Source organism: Vitis vinifera, chromosome 16, assembly GCF_030704535.1.
Source record: "Vitis vinifera cultivar Pinot Noir 40024 chromosome 16, ASM3070453v1".
NCBI classification, from domain to species: domain Eukaryota; kingdom Viridiplantae; phylum Streptophyta; class Magnoliopsida; order Vitales; family Vitaceae; genus Vitis; species Vitis vinifera.
The window spans coordinates 5,299,327-5,324,561 of record NC_081820.1 but is presented as its reverse complement, the minus strand read 5'-3'; the positions used below and the strand labels follow the sequence as shown (position 1 = coordinate 5,324,561).

General features: G+C 31.8%; 1 protein-coding gene and 1 non-coding gene across 2 annotated transcripts; both read right to left on the bottom strand.

Moving 5' to 3' along the window:
* Window positions 1-692: 692 nt before the first annotated feature.
* LOC132252738 (small nucleolar RNA R71) lies at window positions 693-801 on the bottom strand. Its single transcript, XR_009464517.1, has one exon. It is a non-coding gene; the product is annotated as a small nucleolar RNA R71 (small nucleolar RNA).
* Window positions 802-10,530: 9,729 nt separating this feature from the next.
* On the bottom strand, window positions 10,531-11,823 carry LOC100254431 (zinc finger CCCH domain-containing protein 54). Its single transcript, XM_002279523.4, has 2 exons — window positions 11,147-11,823; window positions 10,531-10,996 (listed from the first exon to the last, which is right to left on the bottom strand). Exons 1-2 carry the CDS (start codon window positions 11,567-11,569, stop codon window positions 10,688-10,690), a joined length of 732 nt encoding a protein of 243 aa, XP_002279559.2. The 5' UTR covers window positions 11,570-11,823; the 3' UTR covers window positions 10,531-10,687.
* Between the last annotated feature and the right edge of the window lie 13,412 nt (window positions 11,824-25,235).

Below are 25,235 nucleotides of genomic sequence, written 5' to 3'. Positions count from 1 at the left end.
ATTTAGTGGGAATTTTTTTTGTTGTGATCATCATCACAACCCAATGAATTCTTTCCACTCTTATTCATTTTGTTTAATTTATTTATATTATTCTTGTTTATATATATATATATATATATATATATATATATATATATATATATATATATATATATATATTATTTTTTTATTCATTTGTTTGGAATTGGTTGTTGGGATTTTTCCAAAATTGTGCATGGTAAATTGGATTAGGGATAATCAAGGCTATTTAGTTAGACTCTCATCTCCTATTCCTAATCCTATCCAAATGGCTAAAGAAGGTCGCAATTATAAAGAAAATGAGGGGAATGAAATACCCTACATTCGCATCCTTAGAGATCATCTTCAACCTCCCATGGCAAGTGCCCCTTCATGCATAGTAATTCCTTATAATGATCAACCCTTTGAAACTAGACCAACTATGATCCAACTATTTACCCAATACTTAGGGGTGGATGGAGAAAATCCTTATCTCCACCTCAAAGAATTTGAGGCAATATGTGGAACTTTTCAAGAACCTAATTGTAATATGCATGTGGTGAGATTAAAATTATTCTCATTTTCTTTGAAAAAGAAGGCTAAGTTTTGGTTATATGGACCAAGGCCAAGGTCTATTGGTACTTGGCTTGAAATGCAAACAAAATTTTTTAAGCGATATTTCCCTCTTCAACTTACGACTTTTAGAAGGAAAATCACTATTTTTAAACAAAATGAAAATGAGTCATTCTATGAGTATTAGGAAAGATAACAAGATTTAATTAACTCTTATCCCCATCATAGTTATGAGCCATGGAGAGTAGTTAGTCTAATTCAACCATGTGCAATGTGGAATTTATGAATAAAGAGCTAGAAAGAGCCTATGATTTCTTAGAGCAACTAGCTAAAAGCTTTTAAGCTTAAGACTCTTATGAGCCTAAGGAAAATTCACTTTAAGAGAAAAGAAAGAACGAGTGCCATAGGTGGGGGAAAATAAACTCTAAATGAAGAACATGATTTAAGTGCTAGGTTAGCTTCACTAGCCAGAAAGGTTGAAGCAATATAAGTGAGAAAAACATAGGAGGTTAAAAATACGTCTAACTCTAGTGAAGTCCCTTGTGCCATTTGTGATAGCAACACTCACATCACCCACCATTACCTTACCATTCCTGGATTGAAAAAGGCCTTGAATGAACCCATTAATACAATGATTGCATTTAAAAAGGCCAATCAAATTTCACCATTCTCAGAAACATAAAATTCAGGATGGCTGTATTACCCAAACTTGAGTTGGAAAAATAATAGAGGATCGTCTCAACCTCAAAAATTTCCATAAATTCAACCCCAATTCCAACAATAGTTTTCTCTCCCACCTCCTCAACAACAATTAACCCCTTATGTTCCACCTCCAAGGAAAGCATAGGAAGAAAATGTGAATAGTTTCCTATAAAACCAGGTTAACTTCAATGCCTAAACCACTCAATCATTGAATGAGTTTAAAGCTACAATGACAAAGCTCACTAATGCTTTGATAATCCAAGATAAAGGTAAGTTCCCTTCTCAACCTCCACCTAACCCTAAGATTCAATTTGGCTTAGATGAAGAGACACCTAGTAAGTTAAGGTTTGATAAGGTTAAACCCATCATGGTTTTGAGGAGTGGGAAGGTGATTAATAAGCCAAATAAGAAAATTGAGGAGGGAATCACTAGCTAAGGGATGAGTGAGGAAGAAATGAAAGAAGAGAGTAAGGAGACAAATAAGACTTTGGGTGATGGAAAAGTGGAAGGAGGTAAGGAAAATCATAAGTTAACAGGCATATGCCTTACCCTTAAGTTTTACAGTCCAAGAACAAGAAGGATCCAAATCTAGAAATCTTAGAAATGTTTAAGCAAGTGAAAATCAATATCTCACAATTACATGTCATTTGTGAAGTGCCTTCTTATGCATGTTTCTTGAAAGATTCATGCACTATAAAAAGAAAAATGAATGTGCAAAAGAAAGCATTTTTATTAAGCAAGTGAGTGCAATTTTGCAAAATAATGGGGCAATAAAAAACAAAGACCTTGGATACCTTCCCTACCATTTCTTATGTGATTGAGAACTCTAAGATTGATAGAGCACTACTTGATTCGGGAGCAAGTATTAACTTACTCATATACTCTGTGTATGAGCAATCAGGGTTAGGAGAGTTGAAACTTACAACCACCACCCTTTTCTTAGCTAATAGATCCATAAAAATTCCAAGAGGAATTGTTGAGGATGTCTTGGTACAGGTAGATAAATTTTCTATCTAATTAATTTCATTATTTTAGACACCCAACCAGTCATAAGTGGCACCAATCTAGTTCCAATCATCCTAAGTATGCATTTCCTTGCTATTTGCAACTATTAATTGTAGGAATGGGGTGATGTAGTTAACATTTGGGAATATGACTTTAGAGCTTAATATTTTCAATTTCGTTAAACAACCCCTTAATATGGATTATTTGCATGATGAGACTACGTGTTTTATTGACTTTCTTATTGAGGAACACATTGATTTTATTTGCATGAACGATTTTCTTGAACCATGATTGTTTTAATTTGCTAAGCATCCTATGAGTGAATCTTTAGAGTTAACTAATCTGTATGAATCTTTGAACTCATTCTAAGGTCATTGAAACCTCCACATGTGTGCTTAGGATTAGACATTTGATGAGGTTGGATGAGGAGGAAAAATAGGCTAAGTTAGCACCTCCTAAAATGGAATTGAAACCTCTTCCTTCCATTCTCAAATATGCATTCTTAAGGCTAAATGAATCATACCCTATAGTCATATTCTTTTCTGTTACCCTACTATAAGAAAGTAAGTTGTTAGAGATGCTTGGTAGGCACAAGAGTGCATTGAGTTGGAAAATAGGAGATTTAAAAGGAATAAGCCTCTTAGTGTGTACTCACAAAATTTTTCTTGAAGAGAATGCCAAACCCTCAAGGGAGTTGTGAAGGAGATTGAATCCCACCATGCAAGAGGGGGTGAGAAATGAGATTTTGAAACTATTAAAGGTAGGAATTATTAATCCCCTCTTTGATAGCAAGTAGGTCAACCCAATTCAGGTGGTGCCAAAGAAGTCAAGAGTAACAGTGGTGAAGAGTGAAATCAACAAGTTAATCCCCACTAAGAAGCAAATTGGGTGGAGGGTATTCATTCACTATAGAAAACTCAACTCTAACACTAGGAAATACCACTTTCCATACCCTTCATTGACCAAATCCTAAAGAGAGTAGTTAGTCATACCTTCTATTGTTTCCTAGATGGTTATTCGGGGTATAACTAGATTGAGATATCTCTTAAGGACCAAGAGAAAACTATTTTCACATGTCCTTTTGACACCTATGCATATAAGTGTATGTCCTTTTGCTTGTGTAATACGCCAACCACTTTTCAAATATGCATGATGAGCATTTTTATTGACATGGTGGAGAAGTTCCTAAAGTTATTCGTGGATGATTTTACAATTTTAATAGAAACCTTTGATGAATGTCTCAACCATTTGGAGAAAGTGTTTACTAGGTATGAGAAAAAACATCTTGTTTTGAATTAGAAGTGTCATTTCATAGTCACTTCTAGAATTGTCCTAGGCCATATAACCTCTAAGAAATGAATAAAAGTTTACAAAACAAAGATTGAATTGACATCTAACCTTCCTATTCCCAAGACTATGAGAGACATTAGATCATTCCTTGGACATGCGGTGTTTTATAGAAGATTTATCAAAGACTTAAATGCCATTGCTAAACCCCTATCCAAGTTGTTAGCCAAAGACACTCACTTTGAATGGATACCTAGTTGCTAAGAGGCCTTTGATAAGCTAAGCGAGAAGCTTGTTTCTGTACCTATTATGAAAACTCCAAATTGGAGTTTGCCTTTTGAGTTGATGTGTGATGCAAGTGACTTTCCTATTGGAGTTTTTTTAGGGCAAAGAAAAGAAAAAAGGCCTTATGTCATACACTTAATAGTGCTCAAATGAACTACATTACCATTGAGAAAGAGCTCTTAGCCGTAGTGTTTGCCTTGAAATACTTGATTACCAAGAACGATGCCAAGCTAAGGCCGATTCGATATGTGTGTTGTTGCTCGAAGAGTTTTGAGTTAGAAATCAAGGATAAGAAGGAGGTTGAGAATGTAGTTGCAGACCATTTATCTTGACTCATCTTTGAGGAAAAAAGAGAGGTGATGCCTATCAAAGATGATTTTCCAAATGAGCAGTTACTTACTACCTTAATACTTCAATGGTTTGCACATATGGTGAACTATCTAGTCTTAGGCAAAGTGCCTCAAGATTGGGACACTCAAGATAGGAGAAGGCTTTTTTTTTTCAGAGGTGAGAAATTTATGTTGGGATGATCTTTATCTTTTCACGTATTATCCCAATTAAATACTTAGAAGATGTGTGCTCGAGGAGGAAATCCCTAATGCGCTAGCTTTGTGCCATGAAAAGGCCTGTGGAGGATAGTTCTCCTCTAAGAAAATAGTTGCAAAAGTTTTTTAATGTGGTTTTTATTGGCCAACTATTTTTAAGGATGCCACAACCATTAATGTAAGGCTAACCCTCGATGCTAAAAGTTAAGGGGTATTTCAAAGAATGACATGATGCCTTTAACTAACATTTTAACGGTGGAGATCTTTGACCTTTGGGGCATAGACTTGATGAGACCATTTCCTCTTTCCTTTGGTTATCAATACATCCTTGTAAGGGTAGCGTATATATCTAAGTGACTTAAAGCTATACCAACTAGAGCCAATGACCATAGAGTTGTGATTAAGTTCTTATAGGAACATATTTTTGCTAGGTTTGGTTTTTGTTGAGCTATCATTAGTGATGGAGGCACCCATTTTTGTAATAAACCTTTTGAGAACCTCATGAAGAAGTATGGGATCACACATAGGGTTGCCATTCCTTATCACCCACAAACAAGTGGCAAGTTGAGTTAGCTAATTAAGACCATCTTAATCAAAGTAGTTAACACAAACCGAAAAGATTGGTTTTTGCCTTGAATGATGCTCTTTGGGCCTATAGGACAACTTATAAGATAGTGTTAGGAATGTCCCCATTTAGTCTTGTGTATGGTAAACCATGGCATCTCCTAGTAGAGATTGAGCATAATGCCTTGTGGGCTTTGAAAAATCTCAACGTAAGTGAAGGTAGCCACTCCACTTAGGAATCTTCAACTTAATGAGCTTGAAGAATTGAGAAATGATGCTTACATCAACTCTAAGATCTATAAGGAGAAGACCAAAATTTAGCATGATCATAACGTCTTGAGAAATGAGCTTAAAGTGGGACGAAATTAGATGCATATTGTTGTTAGATGAAATTTTTGTCATTGGATGATATTTTTGCCATTAAGCGAAATAGTGTCTTTCAAATGTGTGATGGCTCTTGGCCCTTCATAGAAAATTTTCCATTGCTCAATCACATAAATTGTTGATTCTAGTCAACTAGAGAGAACTTTTTTTACTTTCTGCAAAGAGAATTAGTGAAAGGAAAAATAAACCCAAGATATCAATTTCAAATAAAATGAAATAATAAAATAGCAGTATAAATGTGATCAAGCAAGAAGAAGAATCATAAATGACTAATAAGTAAAATGAACATTTGCAAGATTAACCTACTAGTTTAAAAAAAAAAAAAAAAATCAATTCCAAAGCTATCATTTGCACTTCTAATATGATATGTTTGATTTATTATATTGCAAACATCATGGGTCAAACTCAAAGGTACTATTGACTCGACGGGATGACTATCGAAGAATTATACCCAATCAGTTATCAAATGCTCAAAACTACAAAATCATGATCTCGCAAAAGGCAAGAAACCAGTTTTCAATCTATTGTTTTTATAAGGCTATCCATAATTTATTTATGGTACCATCACAAATAGCTAAGAGCACTAAAAACATTGTTTGGAGACATTTATGAACTATGGATATATTAGGGGAGGAAGGGATTGAATAAGGATGGTACAAATGAGTACCATATTTTTAGAATGAAATGAAATAAAACCACTAGTAAGAAGGAAAATGTCAAACTAGATATTATTTATTCTTATAATCAAGTTGCATTATGAGAACTAAGAAGTACCAATAAAGAAAAATGATTAAATATAAGGAAGAAAATACAGTAACATATTTTCAAAAAACTATATCTAAACATTTCCTGAAAATCAATCATTTTTAGCAAAATATTAAGTTATTGTTTCATGTTTGAAAAAATACCAACATTTTTAACATAGAATGTTTTCCAAACAAGTTGATTGAGTTAAAATATTACTCACACTTCTACTACCAAATAGGCTAAAAATATAGCAACAATGAAATGGCTCATGGCTAAGATTCATAGAACTTACTAATAACTGAAGTCAAGGATGATAATGTACAAGCAATATCATATATCCCTCAAGACCACACACTTCATCAAATATACAATGCAAGACAAGAAGATAACTGCTTCCAACTCTCTACATTCTTGTTACAGTCACACAGAACATATGGTTAGTAATTGAAGAGGTTGTAGGTTGAGCTGATCATGAGGAGGAATGGCTTTGTTACTAGAGTTCACTCATAATTATTCAATGAACTTATTGGAGGTTCCTAAAGTTAAATGATTTCCAATAAAAAAAGTTGTTCAAAAAAGCACTTCTATTTAATGTATTATTTTGGGATAACTTAAGCAAATGGTAGGTCCATGATAAAATTTTAATGCAATACTTTAAGGTTGCACCCTACATGGGTATACCATCATTAATTCATCATGTGATGCTTTTTAATTCTATGAATCAATTTAGTCTTGATTTGATTAAGCTAATGAAATAAACATGCATGAAATATGGATAAGCATATCATAGAACTTATCTATCTTTCCTGAATACATATATATTTTTTCAAGGTTGGTGTTAGAAAATAAATAAATGTTTATTTATTCTCCATGCATAGAGAGATAATACTAAATGAATGGGCACATGTGCAGCATTAGCTGGCATATTATTGGAAATGCCTTAAATAAAGGGATTTTAGAAGCTCAGTTGAGAAGGTTTCTAATCTTATCATTATTAGAATTCAAATTAATTTTTAATGCATATAAATTCCCCTGCATCTTCACCATTTTTTTTTATAAATATTTCCCTTTTTCTTATACTCCTTATTCCTTTTTTTATCATTTTCCAATTTATCATATTCCATTTACAATTAACATTTAGCCACAAATATATCAAAAAGCATAACTCTATCTCAATTTCAATATTTCTTCGACCTTTTATCACACAAAGCCAAAAAAATTCAAATCTATGATTAAAATCAAATTTCAATCAAACACAGAAAACCACAACCAATTCTAGCCCATTTTTTAGCCCTTTACTTGCATAGGAAAGACGCTCATGTGAGAGAACTTAGGGCTAATTTGGGGAAATATATAAAAGGGTCATGGGTAGCTATTGAGAAGGGTTGGTTCATCTTTGGTTTAAAGGCTAATCATGAGGAGAATCGAAAATCCAAATGAGGAGTTCTTGGAAATCTTGATTCCACTTAGGTTGTTTAATTTTGCTTGTCATTATTTTCATATTGTTTCTCTTGTTTTTAGTCTTGGATTCTTTTTTTTTTTTTTTTTTTTAATGCAATTTTAGATTTGATTTAAATTTTTCAATGTTCAATTCTTTATTTTTTGTTCATCATTATTTCAATTTGATATGATTTTAATGAATTGGGAGTAGTCATCTAGGTTGAGGAAAAGGAGCCTTAAGGCTTCCCATTATTCCATTGGAAGTTATCCTTTCATTAACAATTGTTTTTAATTCAAAGTAACCTATCAAGACAATTTCATTCATTCAATATAAATCACCTCATTTGAACATTTGACAATTAAATCATTAGTGCACTCACCATAGGAAACTCATCTTGATAGCTGAGATAAACCATCCCTCCAATTAGAAGGTAGTGCACTACAATTTCTACTAGTTGCCTAAATCCAAGTGATATGGGTCGAAATGCTTAAATCAATGTCAATGCATAAAAAGGATTACAAGAGGAAAGTAAAGTCTAACTTTGTTAAATCATGTCTTACTTTGAAGAGTTCAATCCCACATGAAGAACACATTCCGATAACCAACACATTCCCATTATGACTACCTGGTAGCTAATGTTATGATTCACCATAGGTCATGTCCAATATGTAACCTTACAAACTAGTGCACCCACCATGAGGAACACATTTTGATAACCAAGACAAAACATCACTCTTATTAGGAGATATTGCTCTATAGTTTTTAATGGATTGCCTAATTTCATGAATCGACTATGAACTGCTTATTATCTTACAAAGAACTAATGACTTTAAGTCTTTTATGCAACTCTTAATGCATCCAAGTCATATACAATATAAGTGATACAAACATGAATGCTCAAACGATAAGTAATGCACCTAGTGATAAAAGGGAGACCATAAATCACAATAAATTTATTTATTAATGAAAACTTATTTTGTTACATCATGTCGTGCTTTCAAGGGTTCTATCATAACACCAACTACCTTAGAATCCTCTTCCTTAGTTCTTAAGCATTCTTTGCTCAAATCCTCCATAGAAATTCTATTGTACCTTAAAATCTACAAAATACTCACCAAAGCTATAAAATATAACATTGATTTAACAACAAAAGCAAGCATTAGGTCAACTATGAGTACTTCAAACATACTAAGATAGGCTCTATAGAGCCATTAAAGTGCTAAGTTTAAGTTTTCATCAATGAGCAATATGAACTAAAAGGTTCAATGGATATTATTTTTTCCTCAACTTAGTAATCCAAAACGATGCCATTTTGATGCTATTAGCATACTAACAAGGTCATTTCATGTCATAATGCTCATTACATCCACTTCTAATCATTTCAATCCCTAAATCTCCAACATCTCCATTACAACTACCAACTCAATGCTCTAATTGAAATAATTATATGCCCAACAACCTAAATGATCACTACTAAAGATTGGAGCATGTCTAGCAGTAACAAAGTCATTGCCGTTTTGATACTAGAGGAACCAATTTGATGCTCTAAGGTTCTACCATTGTTGATGATTGTGTAATCTCTTATTTTCTTCAAATTGGATTGTTGGAGATTGGTGGCCTCTAACCAACAACCATCACCTCCTTAACTCCTCTAATTCACTACCATGAGTCTATTAGTTGATGTTCAAGGCTCCTCTCCTCTATTGATCAACTTTATTGTTTTTGACATTTTTTTTTCTTTTTTTCTTTTTTTCATTGTTGTTTTGATGAAACTTTATATGATAATTATTGAACTCTACAAAAGAGTTGTGTTTGTGTTTGTGCGGACTTTATATGCTTTAAAATTAGTATGGACTTAAATGAGATATTTTTGTTGACTAATTTGTGGAAACATTCACATACATATTTTCATGTATTCTTATTATACTATAGATATTATATTTGATAACTTCTATAAGCAAAAAATATTTTGTGAAAAATCTCAACAAACAAAGGAGATGTTGAAATTTACATACAATTTAATATTTTTATAATTGTTTTTAATTTTAATAATATGTAAATTATATATTTATGACATTATTGATTTGATTATTTCAATCGCCGAACTAATAAATAAACCATGAATCAATAACTTTTTTTATTCAATTGGACCCATTCTGAAAACATTATATATGTGTACATACTTATGTATGTATGAAGGAGTCAAGAATGAATTGAGTTCATTTATGTGTATCTCATTGGATTTGAGATTTGAATGTTCAATGCCATACATAAATTCAAAGATTTGATATATATTTTTTAGATTTTTTTAATTAAAATTTAAATTCGCTTTTGTGGGTACTTTCTTTTTAAGTGTAAGGATTTACAGATTCACTTTCACTAAAATTCAAACAATTATTTAAGATTTTTGAATTACAAAATCTAGAGTTAGGGACCAAAATCCAAATCACTTGAATCTCCATGGATCCAAACTCCACCTAAAACCAACAATTAAATGTAATTTTAAATATCAATTAGTCTTCAATGTGTGTATATATATATTTGGTTAAAAAAAAAAACAGAAATTCTAGATGCATAGCCTTCCAATTTCTATCATATTTTCTTTTCCCTTTTATTTTTCATTAAAATTGAATAAGATAAATTAATTATGCCTTTTATTTTTTTCCTCTTGTTTCTTTTTATATCTATAGAAACAAACATATTGTGAAAATGTTAAAAAAAAAAAACCTACAATTGGGATAGTCTTAAAATTATGACTGACTCCTATTGTTCATGTATGATCCATACTAGATAAGGCCAATTCTGAATCCTTTGAGCCATTGTAAGTTCTAAGATATTGGCACATACAAGTGGTTAATTTTCAACTGATTTACCTCATAATTAAATTAGATGAAATATTAGAGAGTCAAAACCATTTACCACATAGAGGAATTTAAATTGCATGCATAAAACTGCAACTAAACTTCACGATTGCCTTAATTTAATTATTTAATTGCGAGCTTTAATTAACCATAAACACTTGAAATATAAATTCATAGATGAAATACAAATTTACAACAACAAAATAAACACTTGCATTAACCAATCTTCTACATGAAGAGAAAAAACGCCATCCACTAATTAAACCAAATTTACACCACTTTCTTCCTCCTCGCATTTACTCCACCAAGTCCGAAATCCAATCGAACTTCCAATCCGGGTCCGAAACAGTGTCGTATCCGAAACTCTTGTCATCGTCGTGCGGGATCTTTAGCGCCCTCAGAGCCCTCAAAAATTCAGCGTACCCATCCACAGGGCTCTCACTCTTGGCTGCTGCCTCTGAGTCAACAAAAACCGATCTTTCGTCAGCGTCCGATCCACTTCGCTTGTCCTCTCCGCCGTTGGACCTCCGCACCCGGTACGTGAAATGGCACTTGTACTTGGTCTCCGCACGGAGCTGCTCCGGCGTGTGTGCGAAGAAGCACACCTAAAATAACAACAATTGAACAGGGTTCCAAAATACGAATCGAAAAAGAAAAGAAGGTTAGGCTTAAAAAAAATCTCGGTTTCTTTTGTTTCTAATTATGAAACTCAGGTGCCCACAAGGGTAAGGGTAACAATTGTCCATTGTGACTACCTTACGTTGACAAAATGTCCCGGCATTGCATGCACGTGTGCGGTACTTGGCCGGATGCAGCCAGTACTCGAAAACGCCGTGCGCGAACTCGCAGGCCTCACCCCTAGGGCACTCGGCGCCGTTTCGGAAGTCGGGGCATGAAATGGCCGCATAGTTCACTTTGCGCGGATCCCGACGCTTCGCCTTTTCGCCTCGATGCGCGAATGGGCACTCCGTCCAGTCATGGCTGCGGGTCTTTGAGCACTTTTTTATTTTAAACCCGTACATTCGGAATTCGTCCGAGCTGTAAATCGGATGCTGGGTGCGATCGGGGAGGTACTGGAATGGGGTTGGGTTGAGGCCCAACTCCTCAAGCTGGTAATCCGAGAAATCGTAGAAACTGGCGCTCAGGTTCAGGTGTTTCCACATTTTCGAGATATTCATCAGTGCAGAGGTTTGGAAAATCTTTGGACAATGATAATGGAAAGAATTTGCACCGCTTGGGAAGGAGAATTTGGAAGCGAAAATGGAAAAGAATTAGGGGAGATATGGGTTGAAGATTAGAGGAAAAGAAATCTGATCACAAGGCTGAAGAAAGAAAAAATGAAAAGAATGGTAACAAAGAAAGGGTCCATGGCAACGAAGAGAGAATGATTTGTGTGTGAAAGCAGAAGATGCACTGAGAAACGGAGTGCAGAGGGTGTGCGTATTTATAAAGGGGAGTTTCAGGAACACAACTCTCCTCGAGTTAAAACTAACCATAGTGAGTTACTTTTGAACTCTTAACGTTAACGGACGTTTTCATGGTTTCCCTAGTGGTTTCGCCCTCCCCACCTCTCTTTTTTTCTTTTGGTTTTTTCTTCCCTTATTTTTTGCTTTAGTTTTTTGGCCATTAATTCTAAAAATTTACCACTCCATAATCTCGGTTGCATAGGGTATGTTTGGACATTGTTTTCAAAAACTCTTTTCTATTCTTTGAAAAAAAAAAAAAAAAGGTTTAGCAACCAATAAATTATTTTTTATTTTTAAAAATAAAAAACATTGCATTTTCAATTATTTTGAATTTTTTTAAGATTGTTTTAAAAAATAATTATAGAGGATTAAAGATAAAACATTAGATATAAAATCTATTTTTAAAATATTAAAAATAAGTTTAAAATATTTTAAAATTCTTAAATAGACTTTTATTTTACAAAATATCATAAAACAGTTTTAAAAAAATTATTATTTCATAATTATTTTCAAAAATAATTAAAAACCAGTTTTTTAGTTTTTTCATGAATCTTTTACCTCATTTTTTCTAGCTATATATTATTTTTTAAAAATATATTAGAAATTATTTTATTGGCAAATAAATTAATTTTTCTAAGAAACAAAAAAAAAAAAATATTTAAGCCATTCAATCCATATCATTTTCCTTTATACAACAATGTTTCTTTTATTAATGGGATCCCTTGGTTTTTAACATGGGAAAATTTATTTGTCTGACCAGAGGAGTTCAAGAGCTACACTTTCTTGGCTATTATCATGGATTTTATAAAGAGTAAATACATGTATAGATTTTTGTTTACTATTCGTTGATTGGGATTAGTATGTAGTCAAGCGTAAGGCATAGAAGAATAAGGGAGGGCGTGTAGGTGTAGGAGCACAAGGAAAGGAAAAGAAAGAAAGAAGAGAGAAATGCCAAAAATAGGAAAAATTGCATGCAAGACATACGTGGTGGGTGGTGCATGAGTCTGCTAATTTCACCATAATGTTGTCAGGGCTTCTTTTATACACGTGGCGCTCACCCTTACCTCAGCATTACGTCTTTCCTCTTCCCTCTCATTTTCCTTTTCTTTTTCTTTTTTTCTTTTTTCTACTTTTGGGATTCTTTTTGTCTTCTTTCACTGCCTCTTCAAATAGTGATTTGTTTACTATTCGTAAAATTTCAGTATAATTTATAATAACTTGTATGAAAGAAACACATTTCAGATTTTTTTTTTTTTGATAAAAATTAATTTTTCTGAGAATTTATTGGAAAAATAAGTATTTTCAGATGACATATTTAATTATTTTGATTGTTTTAAAAAATAATTATATAAATACAGAGAATAATTAAAAATAAAAAATTATATGCAAAATTTATTTTTAAAAAACATTTGAAAATATATAAGAAGATTAATAACATTACCATTTTAAAGAGATTTTTGTTCTAAAATATCAAAAAATTGTTTTTCAAACTATTTTTAAAAATTTTATATTAAAAAATACTTCAAAGTAAGTCTTTAATTTTCTATTTGAATTGGACTAGAATTAAAAGTAATTTTATTAAAACCTTGGTTTATCGATAGCATTGATGTAACTAGGCGCCCAAGTAGAATAAGATTGTGTTTTACGGTGTTTTTAAAAAATATTTTTAATTTAAAATGTATTTAAAGAAAAATTAGATATTTGACAAAATTTGGAAAATATTTTTAAAATTCTAAAAAATTAATTAAACTGTTGAAAAATAATTTTTAATATGTTTTTACCAAAATATTTAATAAATTAAAACACTTTTTGAGAAAATATTTTCATTAAAAATACCATCAAATACACTCTTAAAAAACCTAAAATTTAAAAAATTATAATAATGTTATAAAAGTTTTATTCAAACATGAAATAACTTCATATAGAAAATAAATTTGAGTTCCATTAAATGAATCTTTCACATCAAATTTAATATATATATATATATATATATATATATATATATTAATTGTTCTTAAAATAAATTTTTGAAAATAGAATGTTTTTTTAAAACATATTTTTTTAGTTCTTTTTCCTTGTTTCTAAAATTTTTTTAAATATAAATACAAAGAAGGATTCAAAATAAAATATTATTTATTTTTAAAAAATATTTAAAAATATAAAAACAAATTAATAATATTTCAAATTTCCAAACACACTATTATTTTAAAAAATATCAAAAGAGCTAACATGTTCCAAACACCAAACTTTTCACATTATAATTCAAATATTAGCCTTAAGTTTTGCTTAGAGCCTCAAACAGAATTTTATTCAAACTAGCCCTAATGATGAAAACCCAATATTTTATCCCATTTTAATTAAATATGTATTTCTTGTTTACTAGTAATGCTATTTTTTATCATCTTTTTACCACATATTCTATTATTCACTTACATGATTATTAGTGATTAGAACATCAAATCAACTTATTACTAGCAAAATGGTGAAAAAGTGTCATTTGATTAAAAAGGTACTTCAAACCCAAATTTAATCAAATGGTTTGTTTACTAACTGTTTTCGAAAACAATTCTAAAAATTAGTTTTTTAAACATTGTTTTTGATTTTTTTTAGAATAAAAGTTTATTTGAAAATTTAAAATGTTTTTAAGTTGTTTTTAATATTTTTAAATATATTTTTAAAATAATTTTTATATATAGTATTTTATTTTTAATCATTTTACATATTTGTATAATTATTTCTTAAAACAACTCTCAAAAAATAAGTAAAAATAATGTAAAACAACTAAAAGATGTTTTCCAAAAACACCTTATTTTCTATTCTTAAAAATTAAAAAAAAAAAAATTAGTTATCAAACACATTTTTTGTTTTGGAGAACAGAAAATTATTTTCAAAAATAATTTTCAAACAGGTTCTAATCCTTTACTTTTTTGATAAAATTATTATCGTATATCAAAAATAGATTACTTTTTATCTAAAACCATAGAAAGGATTAGACTTACAAGATATTTATTTCACCTTTTTAATCTATTAATTCTAAAAATATTGGGAGGACTAGTATTTTTTTTAACGGGTATGAATTTATTATTTGCTTAAAATATTGAATCAAAATAAGACAAAATATTGGGTTTTCGTGAAGTTTTTTTGAACTCATTAACATGCTGACAAAATGCCTGAAAAAATAATTAAAAAATATGATCTGAAAGTGGGCAACTGCCAAAGTTGTTAGCATACTGACAAAATGATAAAAGGCGACCTCAGAATTTGCAAGCGTTTCTGCATGAGTCGGTAATAAGGAGACAAAGCAACCAAATTATCAAAATTGTACCGTAATGAAACTAAGGAAAAATACTGAAACTCATAAAGAGAGAAAGACAATTCCGTGTTTGGCCTTTCTCAATGCTACCGTGCACTTTCATGTGTGAACTTTCAGTTTCCAATGGCTCCAGTTTTTCATAACATAGTCTCTTTTTTTTTTTTTTGCCTTTAAGGTAATTAAAATAAAATGATCAACTATATTTGAAAAAATTAAATAAATCTATGCTCAAAATTGGATAATTTTGTGCCCAAAATATTGTTGAATTCAGGCTAAAAAATGAATCACATTGAAATGTAGCACAATGTTGAAGTGAGGTGGAGAAAAGTCTACTAGTGATGTCAGGGTCTGTCCTCTCTAAGGAGTTTTGGGAGTTAGTGTCTTGGTTAAAAAAAATAAAACAAAATACAAAAAAAAAAAAAAAGCTTCATATCACAATTGCGTCACATTTGTCTACATCTGTTTCATATTTGTTCATATGTTCTACAGTAGTACAAACGTTTGTTCAATGCCCTCTATGTTCTATTATACTAGTAGGGAAGTTTTATGGTTTTGGTTTTCTTTGGTGCTAATTTTTTGTTTAAAAATTGTGGTACTCCCGATTGATGAAATTATCATCTTATTATTTCCTAAAACGAAAATGAATTTATATCGTAAAAAGAAACCAACAACTAGTTTAGTGGGTTGTGTTAGGATTAAAACAACCTAATCCTATTTTTCAAAGCCGATAATAAACCAATGCAAAAAAATTAAAATACAAGAACATACTAGATTTATAGTGATTCACTCTAAATGTGAGAGTAACATCCATTTGTAACCATTGCATATTTTCACTATGATGAAAAGAGAGTACAAGATAATCCCAAAACGTCTCATCCTTTAGGTTTTTCTCTTTATGTCTTTCTATCTCTGCCAAAACTCAAAAAAAAAAAAAAAAAAAACCTCTCAAAAGTGAATACCCTAAACATAATATAAATATGATAACCAAATCATAAGTATAAAACTCCCAAAATGCCATTACTGTTAGCATAATAATTAAGCTTTGCCCATCTTAACAATCTCTCATTATAATAATTAGCCTTTGCACATCTTAGCAATCTCCCATTTGAAGACTAATCAATCATCAACTGTCTCCACTTGTAGTTGTTACAACTTCTCAATCCTCAACCAAGTAGTCCAATTGAAGTTGCGCACAACTCCAGTTTCTCAATCGTTACCATCTTTGTCAACATATCAACTGGATTTCGATTCCCTTGAATTTTCTCAAGTGCTAAAACTCCATCTTCCAAAGCTGATTTTATGAAGTGATGCCAAACTTGTTTGTGCTTTGTCCTAGCATCATAAATAGGATTCTTAGCCAAATGAATGACACTATGATTATCACAGTGTAACATACTTCGCTCATACTTATGACCTAATTCTTCTAAGAAAGATTACAACCACATCATCTCTTTGTTAGACTTTGTCACTGCAACATACTTTGCCTTAGTAGTAGGAAGTGCAACTATTTTCTACAACTTTGATACCCAACTGACTACAATATCACCCAGGGTATAAACATATCTTATAGTACTCTTTCTCGTATCTATATCACCAACCATATCAGCATCTATATACCCCTATAAGCCTATATCTGACTTCCTAAAATACAAAGTCGACTCTATAGTGCCTCTCAAATACCTAAGAATCCACTTCACTGCCTCCTAGTGTTGTTTTCCCCGATTACTCATATATCTACTCACAACTCTCACTACATGTGCTATATCCAGTCTAGTGCAAACCATAGCATATGTAAGGCTGCCAATAATAAAGGCATAAGGCACTTTGGTCATGTAAACCCACTCTTCTTCGGTTAAGGACGACTAATCTTTGGATAGTTGGAAGTGACAAGTCAAAGGAGTACTCACAGGCTTCACTCTAGTCATATTGAATCTGCTAAGCACCTTTTTCACATACTCTTCTTGTGATAGTTTAAAGGCCTCCCTATCCCTAGTAATCCTCATCACAAGGATTTATTTGCTACACTTAAATCCTTCATTGCAAGCTCCTTTAATAACTTCTTTTTCAGTTTGTCAATCTCATGTATGCTACCCCTCATAGTCAACTTATCATCAACATATAACAATAAAATAATATAGAGCCCTCAAACCTTTTGATATAGCAATAATGATCTACCTAACACCTCAAAAAACCATTAGTGGTCATGAAGTTGTCGAACTTCTTACACCATTAGCTTAGAGCCTATTTTAAGCCATATAGACTCTTTTGTAGCTTACATACCATTTTCTCTTTTCTCTGAACCTGAAACCCTTATGGTTGATGCATGTAAATTTCGTCCTCCAAATCACCATGAAGAAATATCATTTTTACATCCATCTACTGTAAGTGTAGATCTTATTTTGCCACTAACCCAAGTACTATTTTGATAGTGGTTAGTTTGACCATTGCAGAAAAAAAATTTGTATAGTCAATGTCTTCCTTCTATTGAAAGTCTTCTACTATAAGTATTGCTTTATATCTCTTAGTACCATCATGTTCTTTCTTTATCTGATATACTCATTTATTCTGCAAAGATTTTTTCCCTTTTGGTAGTTCTACCAACTGCCATGTTTGGTTAGACATCAACAAATCCATCTCATCTGCTTTCATGGCTAACTCCCACTTGGTGGATTCATCAACTTGCACTACTTCTTCATAACTTTGTGGTTCACCTTTGTCAATAAGTAAAATGTAGTTAAATGAAGGAGAATATCTCTATGATGAACTAATAGTTCTAGAAGATCTTCTAAGTTCAGTCATAAGAGTAGACTAATTCACTTCTAGGGCTACATTTTCTTGATCTTCTGGGAGTGTGGTTTCTTTAACTTCATGGACATTCACTTGTAAATCATTCATCGGAAAATCTTTCAAGTTGACTACCTCAGGCATTCTCACTTCAGAATTTGCTTTGTCTAAAACTTTGCCCAACCTATCTTTATAAAACACCTACTAATTGAAGATCACATCCTTGCTTCTAATGATTTTTCGATTTTTCTCACCCCAAAAACGATAACCAAACTCAGTGCCACCATAACCAATATAGAAACATTTCTTAGATTTTGGATCAAGTTTACTTCTAGCAATAACATCGATATGAACATCAGAAAGACAACCAAACTCTTTCAAAAAAGAAAGGTTTACCTTTTTCTACTCTAAACCTCTTTAAGTATTCTACAATTCAAAGGAATTGAAGGACCTCTATTGATCAGGTAAGCCACAGTGTTAACTGTATCTGCCAAAAAAGTCTTGGGCAATCCCGAGTGAATCATTATTCTCCTCGCACGCTCATTTAAGGTCTTACTCATCCTTTCAGCCACACCATTCTATTGAGGTTTTCTAATAATAGTTTTTGTCATCTTGATTCCATTCTTAGTGCAATACCGCTTAAAATCATTATCAAGGTACTCCTCCCCATTATCAGACTTCAAACACTTCACTTTTAAATTTGTCTCATTCTTAATCATAGCCTTCCACTTTTTAAAGGCATCAAATTCATCAAATTTATTATTTAGAAAATAAACCCATACCTTCCTAGTTGAGTCATCAATGAATGGCACATAATAGTTGGACCTTCCAAGAGAAGTTACATTCGAAGGCTCCTATACATTTGTATGCTGAAGGCCCTCATACATCCGTATGAACCAACTCCAATTTTTCTTCTTTCAACTCTCTCCTGACTTTGGAAAAGCTTACCCTTTTCTGTTTTTTGAAAATGCAGCTCTCGCACAATTTGTTCTCAACAAATTTCAACCTTGGCAATTTACAATTTGATATGAGTACTTTCATTCCTTTATCACTCATTTGTTTGAGCCTACAATGTAACAAATCTATATTAGAATTATTGTCAACAATAGAAACCATATATAAACAATTAGATGTCATGTATAGTGTTTTAGTTTTGTTTCATCGCACAACAACCATGGCACCACTATAACCTCCCATGCACCACTGGTGAAGGTCACATTATGTCTTTCATCATCAAGTTGCCATCAAAATAAGATTACACATAAATTTTGGTATATGTCTCACTTTATGAATCTTCCACACAAAACCATTTGAGATTTTCAAACAAATGTCTCCAACACCTACAATATACAATGGTTTGCCATATGTCAAATTCACATTCCCATAATTCCCAAAAACATGGTTCTCCATAATTTCTCAGTGTGCAATTATGTGAAAAGATGCCCTTGAGTCCAAAACCCAAGAATCAATAGGACTGCCAATTGACAGAAGTAATGCACAATGTATTTCCTTGGTGACTGCATTTGCAACATTATCTTTATTTTTTTCCTTTTTTCGGTGCTCTAGAGTGCTTCTTTATGTGACCTGTTTTCCCATAGTTCTAACACTCCATATTCCACCCAAATCTAGAATTACTTCTTCCATTCCTCAACTTCAATCTAACTTTATTCCAGTTAGAATTTTTTTCATTCTCGTTGCCCCTACTTTTGATATTTAAGGTAGAACTCGATGTTGACGCTTCACCCAAATCAATTCTATGAACCTCCTCAGTAAGAATTTGGTCCCTGATATCATTAAACTTCAACTTGACACTGCCTACAAAGTTATTAATTGCTGCTCTCATGGTCTCTTAACTGTTTGGTAGAGATTCCAAAAGAATTAAAGCACAAACCTCATCATCGAAATCAATTTCAACATATCACAATTGATTAACAATGGTGTTGAACTCATTGAGATGTGTTGCCAACGAAACACCTCCTATTTTTAATTAAAAATAATTTTTTTCATGAGAAATACCTTATTATTTGCAAACAACTTCTCATACATATCGGACAATACCTTCATCAATCCCATGGTCGATTTTTCCTTTCCCATGTTATGAGTAACGTTCTTTAATAGTTTCAATCGAATAACTCCCAACATTTATCTATCAAGAAGACCCCAATCACTGTCTGACATCCTTTATGGTTTCATTCCCAAAAAAGGTTTTGATAAAGCTTCTTATCATATAGATAATCTTTGATTTACATTCTCCAAAAAGCAAAATTTGTACAATCAAACTTCCTAATTCTATGTGTTGAGCCATCTTTGCTAACCATCAATCACTCTCAATCACAACCAAAAGCTCTGATACTGATTCTTAGGATTAAAACACCCTAATCCTATTTTCTGAAAGCGACAATACCAATGCGAAAAATTAAATCACAAGAACACATGAGATTTATAGTGGTTCACTCTTAATGTGAGAGTTACGTCCACTTGTAGCCTTTGTAAATTTTTACTATGATGAAAAAAAAGTACAAGAGAATCTCAAAATGTCTCACCCTCTAAGTTTTTCTTTTGCATTTTTCTATCTCTCTCAAAACCCAAAAAACCTTTTTCAAAGTTGGCTACCCTAAACATAATATAAATATGGTAACCAAATCATGTGTGTAAAATTCCTAAAATACCCTTACTATTAGGATAATAATTAGGCTTCACACATCTTCACAAGTTAGTCATTTCCTTATAAACTAGGTGATTTTAGTAAAAAATTAAGATGAATTCCTTAAGATGTAATATCTATTAATCAATTTTATTAATGATAAATCAAATTAAAATATATCAAATGGAATAATTATGAAGAATTCAATTGTACTCCATCCAATTTTGGATCTTAAGACAATTTAGTCCTAATTCATTCTAAGATCCAGGCAAAAGTTTAGGCATACAGGATCTAACTAAAAAAAAATGAATCATATCTTATGAGCAAGCATTCTTTATATTAAAAAAGCATCATATATGACTTATTAAGAGGGATTTTTAGAGAATTATAACTTTGAATAATGAAATCCATGAATCTAGGAATAACAATTGATATTCACCATTAAGAGATGTACTCTTAACTTTGATCTTCACCTTGGAATGCTCCTGTTCTAAATATATAAAGATTTAGCTAACAATCATAGAGATTTTGAACATAATTATCATGTTTTTTTTGTTGAGAAAATGATGGCAAGTAGAAAGAGAAAATAAATAAAAAAATGAAAAAAATCTTATTCAAATTCAAAATTATAAAAATAAGCAAAAGTTGAAAATGAGCAAAAAGATATGAAGAATTCTCTAAGCACCCATTTAAACTACCAAAGCATGCATGTGGCATGATCTTGAATTGCCACTTAACCTAAAACTAAAATCTCAAACATTCACACTAACAAATCGACCTCAAGGTTAAAAGTTACATTCAATTTATTGCAATGTTGAATTATAAAGCAAATTCTGATACAAACTGTGAAATCAAGGTTTGGTTAATCTTGATTTTGATGATAACAAAACAAGGTTTAGAACTAATGATCATATTTCAAGTGTGATTAGGAAAGAAGATTTCCAAAGTGGCAATCACAAAGACAAATCAAGCCAAGGAGAAATCATAAAGAAGAAGACCACCTCAAAGAGAAGACTTTTTCAAGACCAAAGCTTCATAAGATCTCTTTGTAAGGTTGTTAGTGCACTAGGACTTTCATGTATTTCATTCTTTATTTATGCACCAAAATCATCCAAGAGTAATATTGTTTTAAATATCTTAAGAATTGGATGATTTCATGTTTTCAACTAAAACCTTGTGTTAAATGATTTTCAAACTTGTGTTAAAAGGTTTTAAGTTGAAAAATGTTGGGTGTTGAGCCAAAAAATGGCTCAACCAGTTCAACTTGTCGACCGGTTGTGCTCGTCCGGTCAAGGACCGGTTGAGGGAGGCCAAAAAGTTTCTCTCTCTCCCAGTGGCCTTCTCTTCCCGGTCAAGGTTAAACCTCAACCGATCGAGGTCCGGTCAAGGTCTGGTTGAGGTCCGGTCGAGGCCCAACGGTCACTTTCCAAGCATTAAATGCTAACGGCTAGTCAACCGGTCGACCCTTATCCCAACCGGTCGAACCCCCAACGGCTAGTTTGGGTTTTTTTCTTCTATAAAAAGGCTCCAATCTTCATTGTTTCATAAGTTTAACCTTCCCAAATCATTCTTGATTATATTTGAGCCTTGGAATAGTGTTTTTGAGTGCACCATTATTTCATAGCTTGGATATCTTTAGTGCACCATTCAATCCTAGTTTTTCTTGTATCTTTGAGCCTAAAGTTCTATTACTAGGATTTTTGTGAGATCATTATTTGTATATCTTTGTGAGGAATTTTCTCAAGTGAGGGGTATCACTTGAGAGGTTGTTCAAGAAAGGGATATCTCTTGAAGAAGTGTAAAGGGTGCTTGGAGCCAAAAGTCCAAGATGGTGAATTGGAACCATAATCCAATTGTAAAGAGATTGGAAACTTGGTTGAAGCTTCAAGATAGTGGAACCCTCACTCGGTTAGGAAGTTGAGGAGAGTGGACGTAGGCAAAAAAGTGCCGAACCACTATAAACTCTCGTGTTTGCACTCTCTCTTCCCTAACTCTTTTAAATTATATGTAATTGTCTTTATTTTGTTTATTATATACTTGCATATAATTGTCTCTTATTTTTGCATAGTTTAAATTTGTGAAAAAGAGACCATCACCCTATTTACCCCCCCTCCCCAACCATAGTTTGGATTAGCCTCAAATTCCTAACACAAACATATGCAAATTGATACCAATTTCAATACCATCATTCAAATTTTAGGAACCTATTACCTCATTTTGATAAAGCAACCCTCTTAACAATAAATTTGTTACCATTTTTTATATAATAGGAACCTACTACCTCATTTTGATAAAGCAACTCAGGTATTGAAATATTAATACATAAGTTGATACATGAACTAATATAGCTTTGGTTTCCATATGAAATTGATACCAACTCTTGTATATGTTTGAAATCAATTGTAAAATCAATACAACTCAAGCATCCATCTTGACAACCCATATAAATACTAGGTCCAAGCTTGGTTTCTCCTTATAATCCTTGCTTGTTATTGCTTTTTTCATCATTTATAACTCTTCTCATCATGTTCCATTCATTTTGATACCTTTTTATTCAACTTTTGAGTGAATTCACATCATTCTTTAGACTTCATTAATTCTTTAATGCATTTTCCTTGAATTCTATTATAAAACTTCTGATTTTCCTTAATTGTTGCATTATAGCACTCAAATGCATGTATTAGCTCCAAAGAAGACTTAACAAGTACTCAAGCTAAGAAGACATAATTAACACTCAAAAGTATAAATAAAACTTTGTTTTGGTAGTAAAAAATATGCATCTTCAAATTAACATGTCTCTTCAATTTGAATATTGCTAATCCCTTAGCAATAAATTAAGGAATGAAAATCTCATTAAAAAAAAAAAACATCTTTAAAACTTCATCAACAATTTAAAATAGTACTATGTGAGCTATTTCAACTAAATTTAGAATAAAATTCTTAATTTCTAAGAGTGTTCAAGATCAAAGCATTTATTATTAATATGCAACAATTTCCTAAGTTATAGAAAATTAGGTTAAGATGTTTAATATCTACCTTAATGATCATCTCAAATCTCTTTATAACCCATTCCAAATGAGACTCAAGTATAAAGTTGATTATTTGTCAACTAAGGCTATCAAAAGAACACCCCCCCCCCCCCCCCCCCCTAAGCCTAAATAAGGTCATACCCTTTAGCACAATTGAAAAACACTTTTCTTATTTTTATTTTTTTAATTCAATTTTCTTTTCTTTATTTCTTTATTTCTTTTTTTTTCCTAAGGAAAGGCAAAAGTACATTGATTTGTTTACTTCTTTTTTTTAAGCTAGAAATCTCATTCTATGTGGCATCAAAAGGTTCAACTGATAGCTCTTTGGCATCCACCTAAGGTATAAGTTTTAAGAGCCATTTAAGGCAACTAACCCCTTAGGTTTCACCTTAAGCTCTTTAGAACAAGGTTCATTTCCACAACTTCCCTATGATTTCTATCAAGATTTGAGAGGAACTTGCTTAGTAGATAGAATTCATGAGCAATGTTTGTATGATTGCACACCATGACATACATAAGACTCTTAAAAATTAAATAAGGAATAATCTTTGTTGATTTCCTTTCGTTTTCAATAAATGGGCATGAGCTTTGACAAATCTTAAAGTGAAGTGACTAGTAAAAGGTGCATTAATTGAGTTAGCATTTTTCATATTGAATCTTTCAAGAACTTGTTCAATATACTTTTCCTTTGATAACCATAGTTTTCTCACCTTCCTATCATGTGAAATTTGCATACAAATAATACATTATTCTAGCCTTAAGTCTTTCTTGCAAATGACTTAGAAAAAGTTTCCTTGAATTTTTCAATTATGTTAACATCTTAAGCCAAATAAACATATCATCTATATAAAGGAAGAGGACAATAAAGTTACCATCAATGAAGTTTCTGAAATATATGCAAGGATCAACATCTAGTCTTTTATACCCATGAGTTACCATGAAAGAGTCAAACTTTGTATACCATTGTCTTGGTGTTTGCTTAAGCCCATGTTACTTCAGTTTGATATGCTACATTTTTCAATTTTTATCCAATCCTACTATACTCTATAAATGCTAGCCAGGTTTGCTCAACCTTAAAAGGTACACTATGGCTTTTTAAGCACTAAATTGTACCTACTCTCAAGCTCAAGCCTTTCTTAGCCTATCGAGTGTAGACTCTTTTTATTCTATATTATCTTTTAAGATGGATCTTCTAAAGCTTTTAGGAGGAAAGGGAATATGCATTGGGTAGAGATTGTCATTACTTTAAATTAAATTTTCTTTGCCCTTTATCTCAAACTCTTTAGGTTGAAACATGTAGACTTCTTTCTCCAAATTACCATAAAGAAAAATTGTTTTACCATCTAACTATTCTAACTTAAGGTCTAAGTTAGCTATAAAATGCAAAATCATTCTAATATAACTCAATTTCATAATCAAAGAAAATATTTCATGAAAGCCAATGTCTTTCTTGTAACTAAAACCAATAACTCACGAAACAATCTTTATGTTTTACCAGTTTTCTTGTGTTAGCCTTCTTTAGATTGAATACCTATTTCTTCTTTAATGTTTTTTTTTTGCCTTTTGAAAGTTTAACTAGCTCATAAGTATCATACTTTTTCAATCTTT